General features: G+C 40.7%; 1 protein-coding gene across 1 annotated transcript in view; it reads left to right on the top strand.

Annotated features, from left to right (window-relative positions):
* Positions 1-10899, top strand: part of Rragb (Ras related GTP binding B) — a 50189-nt gene extending 39290 nt beyond the window's left edge. The window contains exon 11 of the mRNA XM_040743971.1: positions 10516-10899. Coding sequence (XP_040599905.1) covers positions 10516-10523 — 8 coding nt within the window. The 3' untranslated portion in view covers positions 10524-10899. The remainder of the gene's footprint in view (positions 1-10515) is intronic.
* The last annotated feature ends 7183 nt before the right edge of the window (positions 10900-18082 follow it).

Raw genomic sequence — 18082 nt, 5'->3', positions numbered from 1 at the left:
GGCAGGTAGATCTCTGTGAGTTCGAGGCCGGGCTGGACCGACAGCCTCCAAAACAATACAGAGAAACCCTGTCTCGTAAAACCAAAAAAAAAAGTGACTGAAGAAAGACTAAAATCACTGTTGTGGACTATAAAATGGAAGCAATTAGCCATAACTCAATATTGTGGAGCCACTAGGGGATGAAGTGTCTTCTCCCCAGCTGCCTTAAGGAAATACCCCCATTAACACCTGGAGTTCAACCCTGTGAAACACATCCTTCTGACCTCCAGAACTGTAATACATTTCTATTATTTTCAAGCTACCAAATTCCTGGTAATCTGTTAAAGCAATACATGAAAACATGTCTTGCTTTCTCAAGAGAAAAGAGGTACAGGGTGTGTGTGTGTGTGTGTGTGTGTGTGTGTGTGTGTGTGTGTGTGTGTGTGTAATAAAAGGGGTTCTTATGTCATGGAGGTCTGAGAAGTCCCAGGTGTCTGTAGTTGGTAAGCAGGAGACACATTGAGCAGCCAGCCAGTCATGTCTCAGTCTGAGTTCACATGTCACTAGGATCTTGATCTCCCTGGTCCTGTGATCTCTATCAAAAGAATTCAGATGACACTACAATGGCCAAGAAGACCAGAGCCTTGATATGCAGTTTAGGCAGGCTGAATATTATTATCTAAGGGATCTATTAAGAAGCTATTAAGGGATCTATTAAGAAGCTATTTCTGAGGGACTTTGTGCTGTCCAGGTAACTGATAGACCTGTTTGAGTTGTTTATTAGTTACTTTTCCATTGTTGTGATAAAATACCATGACCAAGGCAACTTACCGAAGGAAGCATTTACTTTACCTTATGGCTTTAGAAGGCTACAGACTATCATGGCGAGACAGCATGGGCAGCAAACAACAGACATGTTTATTGGAGCAGGGCCTGAGAGCTCATGTTTTTATTAGATGCCAGGAAGCAGAGGGTATGGGGGTGGAGTGAACAGGGACTTGTGAAGCCTCAAAGCTCCTCCTCGCCTTTCCCAAACAATTCCACCAACTGGGGACCAAATATTCAAGCCTATGAGCCTATAAGGACCATTCTCATTCAAACCACCACAGCTTATGTCCTACAAGCGAGGAACGGAAACATCCTTCTTTATCAGTCATCACATAAGGTTGAGGGGTCCTACTTCCATGCAGCCAAGGATGTTATGTTTCCTCCAAGGGCCTGAGATATGATTCAGGCCCAATTTTTCTGACAACTGTTAAAATCCTGATAATCAATTTTTCTGGATTGTTTTTATTTTCCAAGTCAGTCAGGCAGTCTCTTGCTGCCAGGATCATGCCTTATTTTCTGTTCATCTTCATTGGATGAGGCTCACCCACATTAGAGAGCCAATCCCCTTTATTCGGTGTACCAATTCAAATGTTATTTTAATACAAAACCAGGGTCATGGACATGCTGTATTTGTACACCTTATGGTTCATTGAAGTTGACAGAAACTAATAACGGGTTCATTTTGTTAGGCAAAGCAGAGATAATGTTACCTCCCATGATGAAATGATCTTTGAACAAAGACATGAATAAAATTAATGAGCCATGTGCTTTAGGGGAACATTGTCCAGGCTGAAGAAATAAATATAAGGTCTGGTTTGGTTACAGGAGTAGCAGCCAAGTGTAGTGAGAAATAGAGGTGGTATGGAGAGTTTGTTTTTAAATTGGGGGCAAACAAGATGGCCTGGCACATAAAAGCACTTACCCAATAAGCCTGGCAACCTGAGTTCAATCCCTGGATGCCATGTGAAAGGACAGGGAGCAAACTGACTCTACAAAGTTGTCCTCTGACCTCCGTGTGTGTACCATAGTGTGTGTCCATAAACATACATGATAAAAATTAAAAGTAGGTTCTTTAGGTGACTGAGGAATTTATGTCCATTCCAGTGAGAAACCACTAGAGAGTTTCTTGGCTGAGAACTGATATTATACTTGCAAAAAATGATTGCCGCTAGAAAATGGACTGGAAATATGAGGAAATGAAATGTAGGCATTTATAATAAATTAGATGTTGGGATTTTAGGCCAGAAAAAAATTTTAAAAAAGGATTCTGGCTAGTTTCTTAGAGCCAAAAGGAGTTCTTAATGAGGTGTGCCCAACCTGAATTCCATAAAAGCCGAGTTCTCCGCTTGAGCAACTAAATGGAGGTGTCTGAGACTGAGTAACTGCAGGAGAATCCAGCTTGAAAAAGGTGTTGGGAACTGTGCTGTGCTGTCAGGCATGAACAGAGACACACTGCGCATTCCAGTATACCAGTCTTAACTCAGGAGGAATAGAGCCTACACATTCACACTTAGTGTTGATACTGTATGAACCATCTAAACACTGAATATAGATAACATGAATTAGGAAGATATTTAGAATATCTCCATTGCAAAACAGAAATGAATTCTCGTGGGCTTTATAATAGATGGTTGAAGGATCTTAGTGTGACTCTTAGAAGGGAAATACGCAGGCAAAGAGGAAGCTTCTGTCTTCCACGTCATAGACTGCCAGAGGCATGGCCCAGATTAAAGGTGGATTTTCCTACCTCAGAAGATCTGAATTGAAAGTGGGTCTTGCCACTTTAAATTATTTCATTAAGAAAAAATACCACTGTGGAGTGGTGGCGCACACCTTTAGTCGCAACACTAGGGAGAAGAAGTAGGCATATCTCTGAGTTCGAGGACAGCCTGATCTGCAGAGCAAGTTTCAGGACAGCCAGATCTACACAAAGAAACCTTGTCTCAAAAAAAAATGGAGAGGGGAAGGAATCCCTCACAGGTGAACCCAGCCACTTTGGTTTTAATTAATTCCAGACCAATTTAAGTTGACAACCAAGAATAGCCATCAAAGTACATCCCTTTGTCAACTTGATACACAACCACATCTCCTTATGCCATGCTTTATTTCCAAATGAAAACATTATCCAGGTCATAATTACACCTAGCATGATGAAACTATCCCACATACAATTGTAAACACATTATGTATTTAACCAGGTTATAATTATGCCTAGCATTATATGACTATCCCTCATGCACCTGCAAATGAATTATGAATTTTAGGGTAGGTAACAATGTTCCTTGAGGGACATTCTTTTAGTATATCAAACTTAAATATGATAGCCACTGATACTCTCTTAATTGGTATCCGCAGAAGAGGTCATCCAATCCTCTGCTGAAGTCACCTTTTGATGAGCATGTACGTGGGACACAGCTATCTTCAAATCCGTCACCCATCTGCAGAGATCTATCCACATATTTCTTCCCAGATGTTTTTCTCACAAATTTTCTAATCATGCTCTTTTCAAGTCTGTGATCCTCCAGCCAATCCATTGGCTACAGCCCGTGAATCAGTGAACAGTCAGACATCTGGTCATTTCTCCTTCCAAACAAAATGTGTGATCATGTGTACTGTCTGAAGTTCTGTCCACTGTGAAGATTTCCCTTCACTGTTGTCTTTCAGGGTTGCCCCAGAAAGGGGTTATAATGCTGCAGCTGTCCACTTCTGGGTGGTGCCTGCATAATGTCCAGAGACATCAGTTAACCAGGTCTTCATCTTCTCTTCCTCAGTCAACTGATCCTAGGGAACATTCCATGAGGCTATAAGGTGCATGCTAGGTAGCAGGCAGCATTATAACAGGAGTAGAATCCACAGGCATTTGGGCCATCTTCATGTGACTTGTTTGTACCTTCAGGATATGCTCATGCCCAATCTCATACATATCACTTTCGTTTGATAATGGATTACTGCTGTGGAGTAATTCTACCTTATGGCGTGGTGGGTCAGATAACACCCAGCTCATGATGAGTAGCTCCGGTCGCACAGTAACTTGGTGACCCATTGTCAAACGTTCAGTTTCCAGTAAGGACAAATAGCAGGCCAAGAGCTGTCTCTCAAAGGGAGAGTAGCTGCCTGCAGATGATGGTAGAGCCTTGTTCCCAAATCCCAAAGGTCTCTTCTGTGATTCATGTATAGTGGCCTGCCAAAGGCTCCAAACAGCATCCCTTTCTGCTATTGACACCTCAAGTACCATTGGATCTGTTGGATCATATGGTCCAAGTGGTAGAGCAGCCTGCACAGCAGCCTGGACCTGTTGAGGAGCCTTCTTCTGTTACGGGCCCCCAACAAAGAGCAGCTTCTGAGTCACTTGATATATGGGCCAGAGTAACACCCCCAAGTGAGGAATGTGCTGCATCCAGAGTCCAAATAGGCCCACTAAAATGTGATTCTTTCTTGATGGCAGAGCCAGGTGCAGTAATTTAGTTTTCACCTTAGAAGGAATATCTCTGCATGCCCCATACCACTGCACTCCTAAGAATTTCACTGAGGTTGAAGGCCCTTGAATTTTGATTGGATTTATTTCCCATCCTCTGACGAGCCCATGTGTTATCAACAAGTCCAGAGTGGTTGCTACCTCCTGCTCACTTGGTTCAGTTGACACAATGTCGGCAATATAGTGAACCAATGTGATATTTTGTGGAAGAGACAATCAAGATCCCTTTGAACTAAGTTATGATTCAGAATTAGAGAGTTAATATATCCTTGAGGTAAAACTTTATAGTTTTATACTGTTGGCCTTGACAATGGAAAGCAAATTGTTTCTCGTGGTCTGTATGGACAGGAACTAAGGATAAAGCATTTGCTAGATCCATAACTGCATACCACATACCGAGTAAGGGCACCACATCTTGTATGGCAGCTGCTCAGTCACCACTTAAGTTTTCGAAAGTCAACTGTCATTCCCCACGATTCATCTGTCATCTGCACTGGTCAGATAGAAAAGTCAAAGGGAGATGTTGTGGCAACCACCATCCCTGCATCATAATTCCAGCACTCAGGAGGCAGAGACAGGCAGATCTCTGAGTTTGAGGCCAGCCTGGTCTACAGAATGTGTTCCAGGACAAAGTAATACAGAGAAAGCCTATCTCGAAAAACAACAGCAACAACAACTACAAAAAAAAATCAAGTCCTGGGTGGTGGCACTAATTTCTGCAGTTCCTCCAGCGATGCCATACTGTTTTTGATTCACTGTTTTCCCTGTCCGAAGCAATTCTAAAGGGTTCCCTTTATCCTTTCCAACCATAATAGGCCTCACTCTACAGGTCAGGGAACCAATGTGAGAATTTTGCCAACTTCTAAGTATATCTATCCTAGTTATACATTATAAGACTGAGAAGATAGCCACAGGATGAGTCCTGGAACCCATTGGACCTACTATGAGATTGACTTCAGCCAAATCTCCATCAATCACCTGACCTCCGTAAGCCCCTACTTTAACTGGAGGGTCACAATATTTCTTGAGATCTTCTGGAATCAGCATCAATTCAGAACCACTATCCAACAGATCTGGAAAGTCTGATGGTTTCCTTTCCCCCAGTGTACAGTAACCCGTGTAAAGGGCCATAGTTTCTTTAGGAAAGGACTGGGGAAAAAAAGTAAAACTCTTAGGCATTTTGTCAAGGTCCTTCCTAAGGGTGACCATCCTCCTTTCATTTAAGGGATTCTGGGTCTACAAACTGGCTGAAGCCTGGAAATTGAGTCACAGTCCAAGATTCCTTTTGCCACAATCCAATGAAGCCAGTTTTTCTCAGGCCTTGTATCTATTTCATTCCTGGAAACACCATGATTGGTTAGTCAGTACCAAGCAAAGGTACATATGGGTCACTCTACCATAAAAATCACTTTGTGCTGACCATTATAGGTCAGGCCATTATGGACATTGTGTTGTCTGTGCTGCCCTGATAACTATGATCACCTTGCCTTCGGTGATTCAGTGCTGCCATCTGGCCACTGTTACTTTGGGGCCCAGGTAAACTCTTTGCATTGAATTCATTCAACCGAGCAGCAGCGGCTCCAACCCTAAAGTCTGACAAAAGAAAAAGGACGACAATGAAGCTCTTCAGATTCTGGTGAGCCCTCACCATTTATAGTCATGTACAGTTTGTGAAGGACACGCCTTGTAGGCCTGCTTCCCATCGTAAAGGTTGTAGGCTGGGTGGTGACACCTTTAATCCCAGCACTTGGAGCACTTGGGAGGCAGAGGCAGGCAGATCTCTGTGAGTTTGAGGCCAGCCTGGACTACAGAGCCAGTTCCAGGACAGGCTCCAAAGCTACAGAAAAACTCTGTCTCAAAAAATAATACAAAAAGAACCTTTCATCACCATTAAACCGTGGGCTATCAGGCATCTCCAACTCTTTTCAGTAAGCCATCTTTTGACAAATGCTTCAGCCAAACAATTAAACGTTGACATCTTTTTTTTAATAGTTTAAGGTTCCATATTAGATCTAGATCAGTAGCCCCTTGTTAATAAACTCAGCCTGATCCAGTTTTATGTTCCTCCCACCGTTATCACATACCCTTAACATCTATTCTCACATACATTCCCCAAACTTCTGCTTGAATGAATTAGAAACTCATTAAGCTCTTTAGTAGTGTAGCTTTACCTCCTCATGGACTACACTTTCTATCTCCCCTCTAGAAGACTGCTTAGCCTTAAGTCTGGTTACAGCTCCAGAGATACCTATTGATGGGCCCTGAGGGACATCATATTATCTTGCCTGGTGTCTCCTTCAGAAAGTCACTGCTGGTTTAGCAGACAATAGAGGATTAATTTCCTCAATCAAAGTGGAAAAGGGGTGGGAGTATATCTTCTGAGGGCAGAGAGACTACTTCCTCAGGTGACATAAACCCTTGAGATTCTGAGGTTCAAAGTTCTCAGCTTCAGGGGGGTCCTCCCACACATCCTCATCCCAGGTTACAGGATTCCATTCTTTACCAATTAATGCCCTTATTTTAACCACTGACTCCGCTCTGAAGCTGGGATTTGAATTTTCACTGTAATTCAACAACCTCACACTGAGGGCTGCGGTTTGATTTTCCACAACTTGAGCTCTGGCTACTGGAGAGAAGATGCTCTTCCAGGACACACTTAGAAACCTTTAGACCGCTTATGAGCATCTGGAGCTGGTCAGTTTTATCATTGTGTTCATTGTTGTCCTTCACCGTATTCTCGGATGCTAGAAGTTGGTTAATTTTTATCATGGAGCTCATTTTTTATCCTTTGTCATTTATCCAGGGATGCTATGAGCAACCAACCGGCATCATTTCCGTAAATTGTCTAAAGTTTTATATACAGGGACACCAAATCTGTTGCCTCTCACAGTAAATAAGTATATTCAAATGCATTTGTCTCTTTAAATTTTTAAAATAGTTCACACATCTCTGTACTCTACCAGCTTCTAGGAGAGGCTTCAGTGGTTGACTGGTTGTCCTTGGCATATGCCCAGCACTGATTGTACGTCTGAGTGTGCGTCTCACTGTAATACCAGAACTTCTTCTGTGTGTCCTTGAGGAGCTGGTTGGACAGATATCAGCAAAAGGGACCTTTGTGACTATTGCTTTGTCATTACAGGATGGGCTCAGAGCTACTGCATTTTGCTTTTAGGAAGAGCTGATTCATAGTTAATTTACTATTGCTATGATAAAGACCATGGCCGAAAGTAACTTGAAGTGGAAAGGGTTTGTTTGGCCTTACAGTTAGTTCCACAGAGAGTTAGGATGCAAGAAGAAGCTGGGAGCTGATGCACAGATCATGGAGGAATGCTGTGCATGGATTTACTCAGTCTGCTTTCTTATGACACCTAGGACCACCAGCCCAGGGCTGGTACTGCCCCCATTGAACTGTGCGCTCCCACATCAATCATCAATTAAGAAAAGGCACCATCAGCTTACCCACAGGCCAATCTGGTAGAGACATTTTCTAAGTTAAAGTTCCCTTTTCCCATACTTCTCTGAAAAGCATCTTCAAAGGTTTTGAGCTACAAGATGAGACAACAAACTAGATCAAAGTGAAAAGAAAATACTAAAACGACACCATACCAATAACAATCACAAGGCTTTTGGTAAAGGATTGTTGTAAGCATTTTTTAACAGCAATTTTATGTTTACCTAAAAATTCCCATAAAGTACAGAGTTTCTATATATCTTGGACTCCTCTAGTTTTCACTGCCAACAACATTTTTCCAATGTGTGACACATTAGTTGCAATTGATGAGTTGACAGTGATAAATTAGGACTCACTGGTTTATACAATTTATGAGCTTTGACAAATATATAAGGACAGTATCATCCAGCATAGTGTCCTCTACACAACCCCTCCATCTGTTCATTCTTTCTTCCTTACCTCCTGCTCAATTCTCTGGCATCTACTGTACTTGAAAAATGTCATTTAGTTGATGTCATACTATAGAATAACATTTCTTTTTTGTGGGCCTACACAGATAAGGGTCTCCTTCTGAATAGCCACTGGTGTAAGAAAAGCCCCCCCCCCTTTAGCTGGGCGTTGGTGGCGCACGTCTTTAATCCCAGCACTGGGGAGGCAGAGGCAGGGGATCTCTGTGAGTTCAAGACCAGCCTGGTCTACCGAGCGAGTTCCAGGACAGGATCCAAAACAAAACAGAGAAACCCTGTCTTGAAAAAAAAATAAACAAAACAAAAAAGCCCCCCTTTCCCCTAGAGCACCTACTTAAATCTTTGCAATCTTTGGGTAAAAGATTCACTTAGATTCCATGTACTTCCCCCAAAGACTGTCTTGATTCTCTTCGTTTTATAGCCAAAATTTGTCAAGTTCCCATTCACTTTTTGGCCTATTCCAATCTGCCACCTGTCCTCACCATTACCAGAACAGCTCTTGTTACTATCACCAGTACAGAACATGTCAGAGAAACCAGGAGATGCACTCTGTTTTCATCTGCTTGACTATGAAGATGATACTTGGCTCATCTACTACCCCCCCCTTTTTTTTGGAACACTCCCTTCCTTTATCTCTCCTGATAGCAAACCATCCCTGCCTCTTTGGCCATTCTTTTCAGTGTCTAGTTTCTTCTCAAGTTGGCAAAAGCTACAGCCACTTGAGATGAGGAAACCACTACTGAGAATTAAGGTAGCCTGTGGGCAAGCCTGTGATGCATTTTCTTGATGAATGATTCATGTCGGAAGTACCACCCTGGGTTGATGGTCCCAGGTGCTATAAGAAAGCAGGTTTAGCAAGTCATGGGGAGCAAGCCAGTAAGCAGCATGCCTTCATGGCCTCTGCATCAGATCCTGCATCCGGGTTCCTGCCTTGATTTTCTACTCTGACTTCCTTCAATGATGGGCTGTGATATTGAAGTAAAAAGGAAGTAAACTCTTTCCTACTCAAGTTGCTTATGGTCATGGTGTTTTGTCACAACAATATAAACCCTAAGATTGTAAAAAAAAAAAAGCTTATTTTCTTCTCACTGTATAGTCAGCATAGACGAATTCAAAGGCTTTAAATCCCATTATATATGAAGCCTTCCAACATGCCTTTGTTATCTGCCTGTGTCATCAGTGCAGATGTTCACATGATATCTCTAGCGGGATTATCTACAAGCCCTTCAAATTTGCCAAATTTAAAAACAGGCACATGATCACCCCCCTAAGATCTAACGGTGAGGAACATACCGGTTTTTACACAAGATTCTGTGTTATGAAAAAGAATCTGGAAGAAAGTTAATTATGTCTGTGCAATGTTGAGTGAGATAGAGTATACAAGATGGCGTGTGGTGCAGTTATATTACTCTTGCTTTACATTGGCTGTCCTACCAGTCTTATTAGATGGAGCATGTGAAAGGTATTTAGAGTCTTACTGTACATAATTTTTCACAGTCTATTTAGTGGCAGCATTTTACTAAAAAGTTAAACGGAGAAATTTAGCCACCATCTAGGTTACTTTACTCCTGGGATGCTCTCCTAAATGCTCTGGGACCAAATATGGACTTTTTTTTTTTAATTAAAAGAAAGTAAAGAGCTAATGGAATTTCTAACTTTTGTCATTGTTATGACTAAAGTCCTGGCAAGATGCACCTTAAAGGTGGAAAGGTTTATTTTGGCTCATAGTCCAGGGGTTGCCATCCTGAGACAGGTATGACAGGAGGAACAGTTCCTGTCTTTGACAATGGAAGGCTGCCTGAACACATCCTGGTAAATGAGGAAGGAGATATAGGGTAATGCTGGAGCTCAGGGTAATGCTGAGGCTCAGTTGACTTTTCCTCTTCCCCTTTTATTGGGGTCAGGACTCCAGACCATGGATGCTGCCACACACATTCAGAGACAGTCTTCCTGCCTTTATTAATTTTCTCTGTAAAAACACTCACAGACACTGGAAGGTATGCTTTATTGATACCCCAGGTGTATAATTAGCTTGTCAGTTGAAATGAGCCATCATAATTTTTAAGTTTATGGGACTGGAAAATAATAGTGTTGGCCATCAACTAGATTGCATCTGTAATCAACTAAGAAATATGATGACTCTTGGTTGATCGAGGGTGGGTATCACTTTCTAGTAGCGACCCAGATATAAAATGGTCCCAGAGAAAAGTAGTACTGCTGTTTCTTGTTCGCCTTTGCTCCTTGCTGGTCAGTGCATCTACTGTGTTGCTGTTGCTGCTACCACTTTCACTGACATCAGAACCCGTCTTCTTCAGCCTTCTAACATAAACTGAAGACTAACACTCTCCAAGAGTCCTCCAGGCTTCAGCACCAAATTGGGACTGCAGAAGCACCCAGCCTTGTGGACTAAGCAACTACTGGATTCTTGATCTCTCCAGCATCCAGACAGCCATTGTGGGACAAACTGTCCCATATCATGTAAGCCAATCCCTTTTCACAAATCCTTACTAATAAAAGGAGTCATACCTGTCATATAATTATATAGTCCTTTATGGAACTGATTAAAATCTATCTCTTGCTGTGTATCTATATGTTCCAGAAGCACAAGAATCATCCCTTGTTGCTTACTATTATATCTTAGGATTAACACAGTGCATGGAATGTGGGAGGCTTTCAATAAATCTTTATTGTAAAAAATATCTGAATGAGTCATCTGTGTCTCCTGGTATGATACTATGCATTCATCTAGCTGGGTTTTTTCTTTACCTGAACATGTTTGCCCTCTTAAGTTGAAAAAGTGAAATTAGGCAAACCTGGCTTGATAGTAACACCAAGCATGTTTTCAGGCTTTTTTGTTAGGTATAAGAGATGTAGACAGAAACTTTTTTTTCCAAATGAACTATCTGTTACTTTATCTTTCTTTTAAAACAGTTTGTCATTCTTCATTTTGGTCTTCTCCTGGTCTTTTGCTCCATCAAATAATTTCAAATTTTTATGTATTTTAAAATTAGAACTAAAAACATAGTAGATTCAAGTGAAGTATTTGAATATGTAATGTTTGGAAGGCTACCAAAAGTGTCATATGGTGTGCTCATGGGAGACTTGGAAGGTGACTAGAACTGCATCACCTGTCAGGCAGACTCAACAATCAGAAAGGGGCTGTGACAGACTGCCTCCTTGTATCTCCTATAGAACATGAACTTAGTTAAAAAGAAAAAGTACCAGAATGTCTCCATTGTATCATTGTATCACCTAGAATTTCAAAGCATAATTAAGCTCTCAGGTCAATGACATGTGGCTCTCCATCTGCATTTTTTCCTTTTGGTTCGTGTGCTGTGCTGGTCACAGCCAACAAAGAAAAGTGCTTGTGATCCAAGGTCTTAGAAATTGTGAAGTCCTGGAATCTGACCAGATGCTTTGTGCTTCTATTGAGGATAATCACCACCGAACCACTTTCTGAGAAATAAACATAGGAAAACTGTATGGCCACTCAGTCACGTGGACAAAACACTTCTGTATCAGTTTGCAAACTCAGATGTATTCCACTGAGGCACAAGGAATCATGTGTTCGAATTGCAGCTCTGCTACTAATACAAGGTGGTGTGACAGCTGTTCTTACTTGTCAGCCTGACTCCATCTGGAATTAACTAAAATCCACGTGTCTGGATACACCTCCGAGAGATTTTGTCTTAATTAAATCATTTGAAATAGGAAGACCCACTTCTGGATCTTTTGAGGTGGCAAGACCCACCTTTAATCTGGGCCACACCGTCTGTTGAAAGCCTATATAAAGACATAGAAGAAGGAAGTTTTTGCTCTTTGTTTGCTTGCTCTTACCTTACTAGCAAGTTCATCCATTCACTGGCTTTACAGCCTACTTCTTTGGGATTCCAGCATATATTGATGAACAGCTGAGACATGCAGCTAACGTATTCTTGGCCCTCCCCTTGGTAGACAGCCATTGTTGGACTAGTTGGACCACAGCCTATAACTCACTCTAATAAATAACTTTTCTATACACAGATTATTTCTATCAATTCCATTCCTCTAGAGAACCCTGACTAACACAGGTGGGTTCTGCCTAACTCATTTGATTGCTCTGTAGTCAACTGCAATAATTTTATATAGTATAGAAATAGATTTTCTGGGTTTACAAAATCTATGTTTCTGTTGCCTTAAATACCTCTTCAGTGTTTTGGGAAGGGTAGATACATACATACATACATACATACATACATACATACATACATACATACATTCATTGTGTGTGTGTGTGTGTGTGTGAGAGAGAGAGAGAGAGAGAGAGAGAGAGAGAGAGAGAGAGAGAGAGAGAGAGAGAGAGAGAATAAGAATGTGTTTGTGAAAGAGGTCTAAAATCTTAGCAAATGCACACATACACATACATGATAATTATATTTCAGTAACAAAGTTACCAGAGTCAAGAGTTTTAGAACATTACCTTTTAATTGAATAGGTAAAAGACTTCTTCCATCACATTCCTCTAGAATGTCTTGCTGATAAACAGGAAGCACAGGAAAGCAAGGTAGGGTGTTAGCTGAGAGTGATGATCAGGAGACAGTGGGGCTTATAAGATTACCTGACCTTACTGCACCAACAGATGGGGTTTGAGGGGTTCCTCAGTGGTTAAGAACACTTTCTGTTCTTACAGAACACTCAAGTTCAGTTCTGGTTCACAACCACCTATATGTCCAGCTCCAGGGAATCCGATGCCCTTTTCTGGCCTCTGCAGTATGCACATCCGCACTCATGTGTACATAGCCCCACACAGACTCACACACATATTTTTTTTTGAGTCTTAAGAAATAAAACCAAAAGAGAAGGCAAAAAAGCGCACAGATGAAAAAGTTAAGGACAGTCACCCAGAGTCTATTTTCTAGTTGAGCTTAATGGCTCAAACCTATAACCCCAGCCTTTGAGAGGCTGATGTAAGATAACTGAGAGTCTGAGACAAGCCTGGTCTACCTATTAGTGAGTTCCAGGTTAGGCTAAAGAGGAAGATTGTTTCTCAAGAAGAAGCAAACAAAACAGACCAAATCACCACACACAATAAACAAAGAGGTAGTCTTCTTTCCTTGGGGGAAATGATGGTAAAGGAAAGGTATTTTGTGTTGATGTGTTTTTTTTTAGGGGAAGAAAATAAGACCAAGATGTTATTTCTGGGTTTCAAGATATGGGTAACAGAGTTAGTTATCTCCAGTTGACACTGTCTCAACCCCTCATTGTTTCTATAACTCAACCCATTCTGCTAGTTAGGATGGCCATATTAAGCTGTACATTAACAGACCATATGTCTCCTGCCACTTTAATATGTAAATATTCAGGTTGTTTAAAGATGTGTTTTGAGTTCCACAATATTACTAATTAATGAGCTATTAAATTTTAGCAAGCATTTTTCTTGTAGGCCACACTTTAACAATTGTTCCAGTGTAATAACATTTTTTCTTCTCAAACACATATTCTACACACTATGCCTTAGGTATGGACAATGGGAATGATAATCTTTTTTTTGTATTTTGAGGCAGGGTATTTACATTTTTGTTTGTGGTATCTCCTGACTGTCCTGGAACTCACTATGTGGACCAGACTAGCCTTAAACTCCCAGAGATCCTCCTGCCTGTGCCTCCCTATGGGAATGATAATGTTATCTGGCCACGGCCTGAATGCTCTGGGTAAAAAAATAAGACCCTTGTCTAGAATGCTTCTGAGCTACTTGATGAGTAGAGACATGGAAGGAAGTGCAGTAAAAACTAATATTTCATAACCAATTAGTGTGAGCTCATTTTGTCTCCCCACAATTCTATGATATATAGGCCTTAAAAATCTTCCATTATGCCAATAAAGAAATTAAAACTCAGAAAAAGTAAAGTAACTTGCCCAAGATCAGTCAAAAAGTGAAATTCCAAGCCATATCCTTCTAAATGTAAAATCTTTATTATTTCCATGATGTAGTTCTGAGATTAAAAGAGTTAACACAAGTTCTATTCCTAGACCATTTCCTGTTCTGTCTCAATGCTTTGGGTCCTCATTCTTTTGTTTTGTTTTGTTTTGTTTTGTTCATTCTTGGTTCTTACGTATGCCCTACAGACAGAGCAGGATTTAGTTAAAAGAAATTAAGTTCTTTCCATATGGCCTGCAATGGAACTTAAACTTTTATTTAACAGATGAACTTGTACAATTGGCTTTTCTAAAAAATATTGTCGCCGGGCGTTGGTGGCGCACGCCTTTAATCCCAGCACTCGGGAGGCAGAGGCAGGTGGATCTCTGTGAGTTCGAGGCCAGCCTGGTCTACAAAGTGAGTTCCAGGACAGCCTCCAAAGCTACAGAGAAACCCTGTCTCAAAAAACCAAAAAAAAATATTGTCAGACATATGACTCTTACCCTCTTTAGAAAAGTACTGATTGAGAATTTCATGTATGAATATAATATGTTTTGATTAAAACTACCTCCAACTCCCTCTCCAACTCCTATACTTGTCCACCACTTTTCCCTCCCAACTTCATGTACTCGTTTTGTTTTGTTGAAATAGTATTTCACTGTATAGCACTGTCAGGTCTGAAACTCACTGTGTAGATCTGGCTGACCTAGAACTCACAGTTATCTGCCTGTCTCTGCCTCCTGAGTACTGGTATTAAAGGTATGTACCACCACACCCAACCACGTATACTTTTTATTTTTTATATTCAATCTGAAACTATTCAAAGATTAAGTATTTATGAATACATGCAACAAAAGAAATGAAAAATCTCAACATCAAAAAAAGTGATCAGCCGGGCGTTGGTAGCACATGCCCTTAATTCCAGCACTCAGGAGGCAGAGGCAGGTGGATCTCTGTAAATTCCAAGCCAGCCTGATCTACAAAGCGAACTCCAGGACAGGCTTCAAAGCAATACAGAGAAACCTTGTATCGAAAAACCAAAAAAATAAAAAGAAAAAGGAAGAAAAAGGGATCACAGAAGATACTAGATGATAAAAAGATACTCTATGCTCCTAGATTGACAGAATTAATGTTGGGAAAATGACCATGATACCGAAATTAATTGACAGGCTTACTGCAATTACTTGTCAACATTCCTATGTCATATGTCACAGGTTCAGAAAAGAATAATGCAAGAATCCATATGGAATCAGCAAAGACCATGTATAACCAAGGAAATCCTGAAGAATAAGAACAATACTGGAGGTATTACAATAACCGACCTCAATTTATACTACAAAGCTATAGTGATACAGTCTGGTACTGATGTAAAATAGACAGGAACAAAGTGGAGTATAATAGAGGTTCTGGAAGTCAAAAGTAAACCTATGCCCACTTAATTTTTTAAAGGATACAAAAACATACATTAGAAAAAGATAGCCTATTCAGCAAATGGTGCAGGAAAACTATATTTCTATCCACAGAGGAATGAACTCATATTCTTATCTCTCACTTTGCACAAAAGTCAACTCAAAAAGGATCAAAAGCCTTAATTTAAAACTTGAAGCTTGGGACTGGAGAAATGACTCAGTGGTTAAGAGCACTGACTGCACTTCCAGAGGTCCTGAGTTCAATTCCCAGCACCCACATAGTGGTGCACACCTCCAGTTCCAAGGAACCTGACACCCTTACACATACATGCAGGCAAAACAGCAGTGCACATAACATAAAAATGAATGAATAAAAAAACAGTATGATCCTGTAATTCAGCAAGGTCATCTGTATCCATTTAATAAATAAATAAAAATTTAAAATGAGACTGAAACTCAATGTGTACCTTTCAAGACATCGAGGTAGGCAAGAACTTTTTGAACAGAGCACTGATAAGCTATAAACTAACCTAGTTCTAACTCTGTTACAAATTTTTTGGGTTTGTTGGTGGGTAACTGCCTAAAATATATCCAATAGGGAAACTATAAAATATTTGTATTCTTTTTAATCCACTGAGTTAGTTCTCTTAGTGCTTTCAGTATGTACATGGGTACATAGCCACCCACTGGAACATGGGTGGCCGCATAGCCAAAGAACACAACTCCTTCCCAAGGATGCTATCAATTGTCAACAGAATGTCAATTAATGCAGATACTCAGATATGCTCAAAGTGTGGAGAATATGAGACTCTGGAGTGCTTAGCCCTAAATGGGACATCTGTACTGCACCCTTTCTCCCCCGGGTTCTGGATGAACTCAGAAGGGTCAGAAAGACTAAGAACTAGAGATCGGAGAGGATTGATTGGCAATCAATTTCCTAACATGCCAGGGCTGTTGTGCACATTAACTCACAGTGACTGGACTGGATGAACAAGTCCTGCACAAGAGGATGGATGGGAATTATCAAAGAAGACATAAAGCTAACTGTTCTTCAATTCGAAATATTCCGGACTTTGGTGTTAATATTACTACACTCAGCTCCTTAGGAGAAGGGCTTTTTAGTGCTCTTGGGCTGTTGACATCTAAGGAGCAGTATGCTACACAGATAGTCTGAATATAAAACAACTTAATTTTTAAGGAATGCAAATAGAGCGGTTTTTGTTTGTTTGGTTGGTTTTTCAAGACAGTGTTACTCTGTGTAACCCTGGCTGTCTTGGAACTTGCTATGTAGACCAGGCTGGTCTCAAACTTAGAACTCAGAGATCTGTCTGCCTCTGCCTTCCAAGTGCTGGGATTAAAGGTGTTTGCCACTACTGCTTGCCTAGGACAGTTTTTAAATTCAAATAATTCACAAAAACAAAATACAAGTTACACACACACACACACACACACACACACACCAGTCTTCAGTATCCCTAGCCTTCTACCCATGAGTGATATTCATAACTAATACTGCTTTATATATCATTTTAGTAATGTTTTACAAGTCTTCGGCAGGTCATATTCTTATATACAAATTAGCATTCTACTAATATGTCTGCTTCCTACTTTATTCACTCAACTGTGTAACTTTTCAGTGGTTGTATATTAGTAAGTGTAAATCTTCAGTTTTACAGTACAGTATTATAATCATAGCTAGACAAGCTATATTTTGTTGCTTTCCTATTGACAACTTATTTAGGTTATTTCTTGTGTTTTGTTATTAAAAACATTACTGTTGGATCAGGATTGATCTAGGTGTCACAGAAATAAAAGAAAGAGTAAAGCAACCTTCAACAGGAGCAGATTATCTTTAATCAGAACAATGAGAGGTGGCAGTCTCTCTGTGGGAATAGGGACCCATGGAGCTTGGGGGTTTACATGCAGAGAGAGTTCTTGATCTAGAAGTGTCCATCCTCAGGGCTGGCCCCATGGTCTCAGAGCTGTAATTACCAGCAGAGGTTTGTGTGGCCTTATCAGGAGGGGTAGATGTTCATCTTGTGGGGAAGAGAAATTGCTTAGTTAATGGGACCAGACCATCCTTTGGACTCCCTTGTCAGGAGCCTCCCAGATCCTAGAGGCCTGCAGATGCTATCAGCCTGGCCTTAGTGTAGGAGGCTCCACAGTTTCAGGGTTCCTTATCAGGGGCTTCCAGAAACCTGGCAGCCTGCAGATGTTAGTAGCTATCAACATTCCTGCCCTGGTTCCTTAACCAGCCTTAGGCTTTTGAGTCATTAGCCCTTTAACTATAAAACATATCTTTCCAGAATAACTGGAAAATTACAGAGTTGGACTCAGTGTCATGAGTGTCCTGTACCAGAAATATATATGGACATCTTTGCTTCTTTCTGAGATGTCAGGATTTGTTGAATAACAATTTCCGGCTATGTCAGTAGCTTTGTCAAGTAGTCCCAACTTCCCTTAAGGGCTGCCTGTTGGAAAATACGAGTTTTTTATTTAACTTTATTTACTAATATGAATTCTTAGATCACATCACACAAATTATTTCTGTATATATGCCTGTGTGTAAGTTGCAGA

Source organism: Mesocricetus auratus, unplaced genomic scaffold (assembly GCF_017639785.1).
Source record: "Mesocricetus auratus isolate SY011 unplaced genomic scaffold, BCM_Maur_2.0 Super-Scaffold_100003, whole genome shotgun sequence".
NCBI lineage: Eukaryota > Metazoa > Chordata > Mammalia > Rodentia > Cricetidae > Mesocricetus > Mesocricetus auratus.
This window is presented reverse-complemented; position numbering and strand designations above follow the sequence as displayed.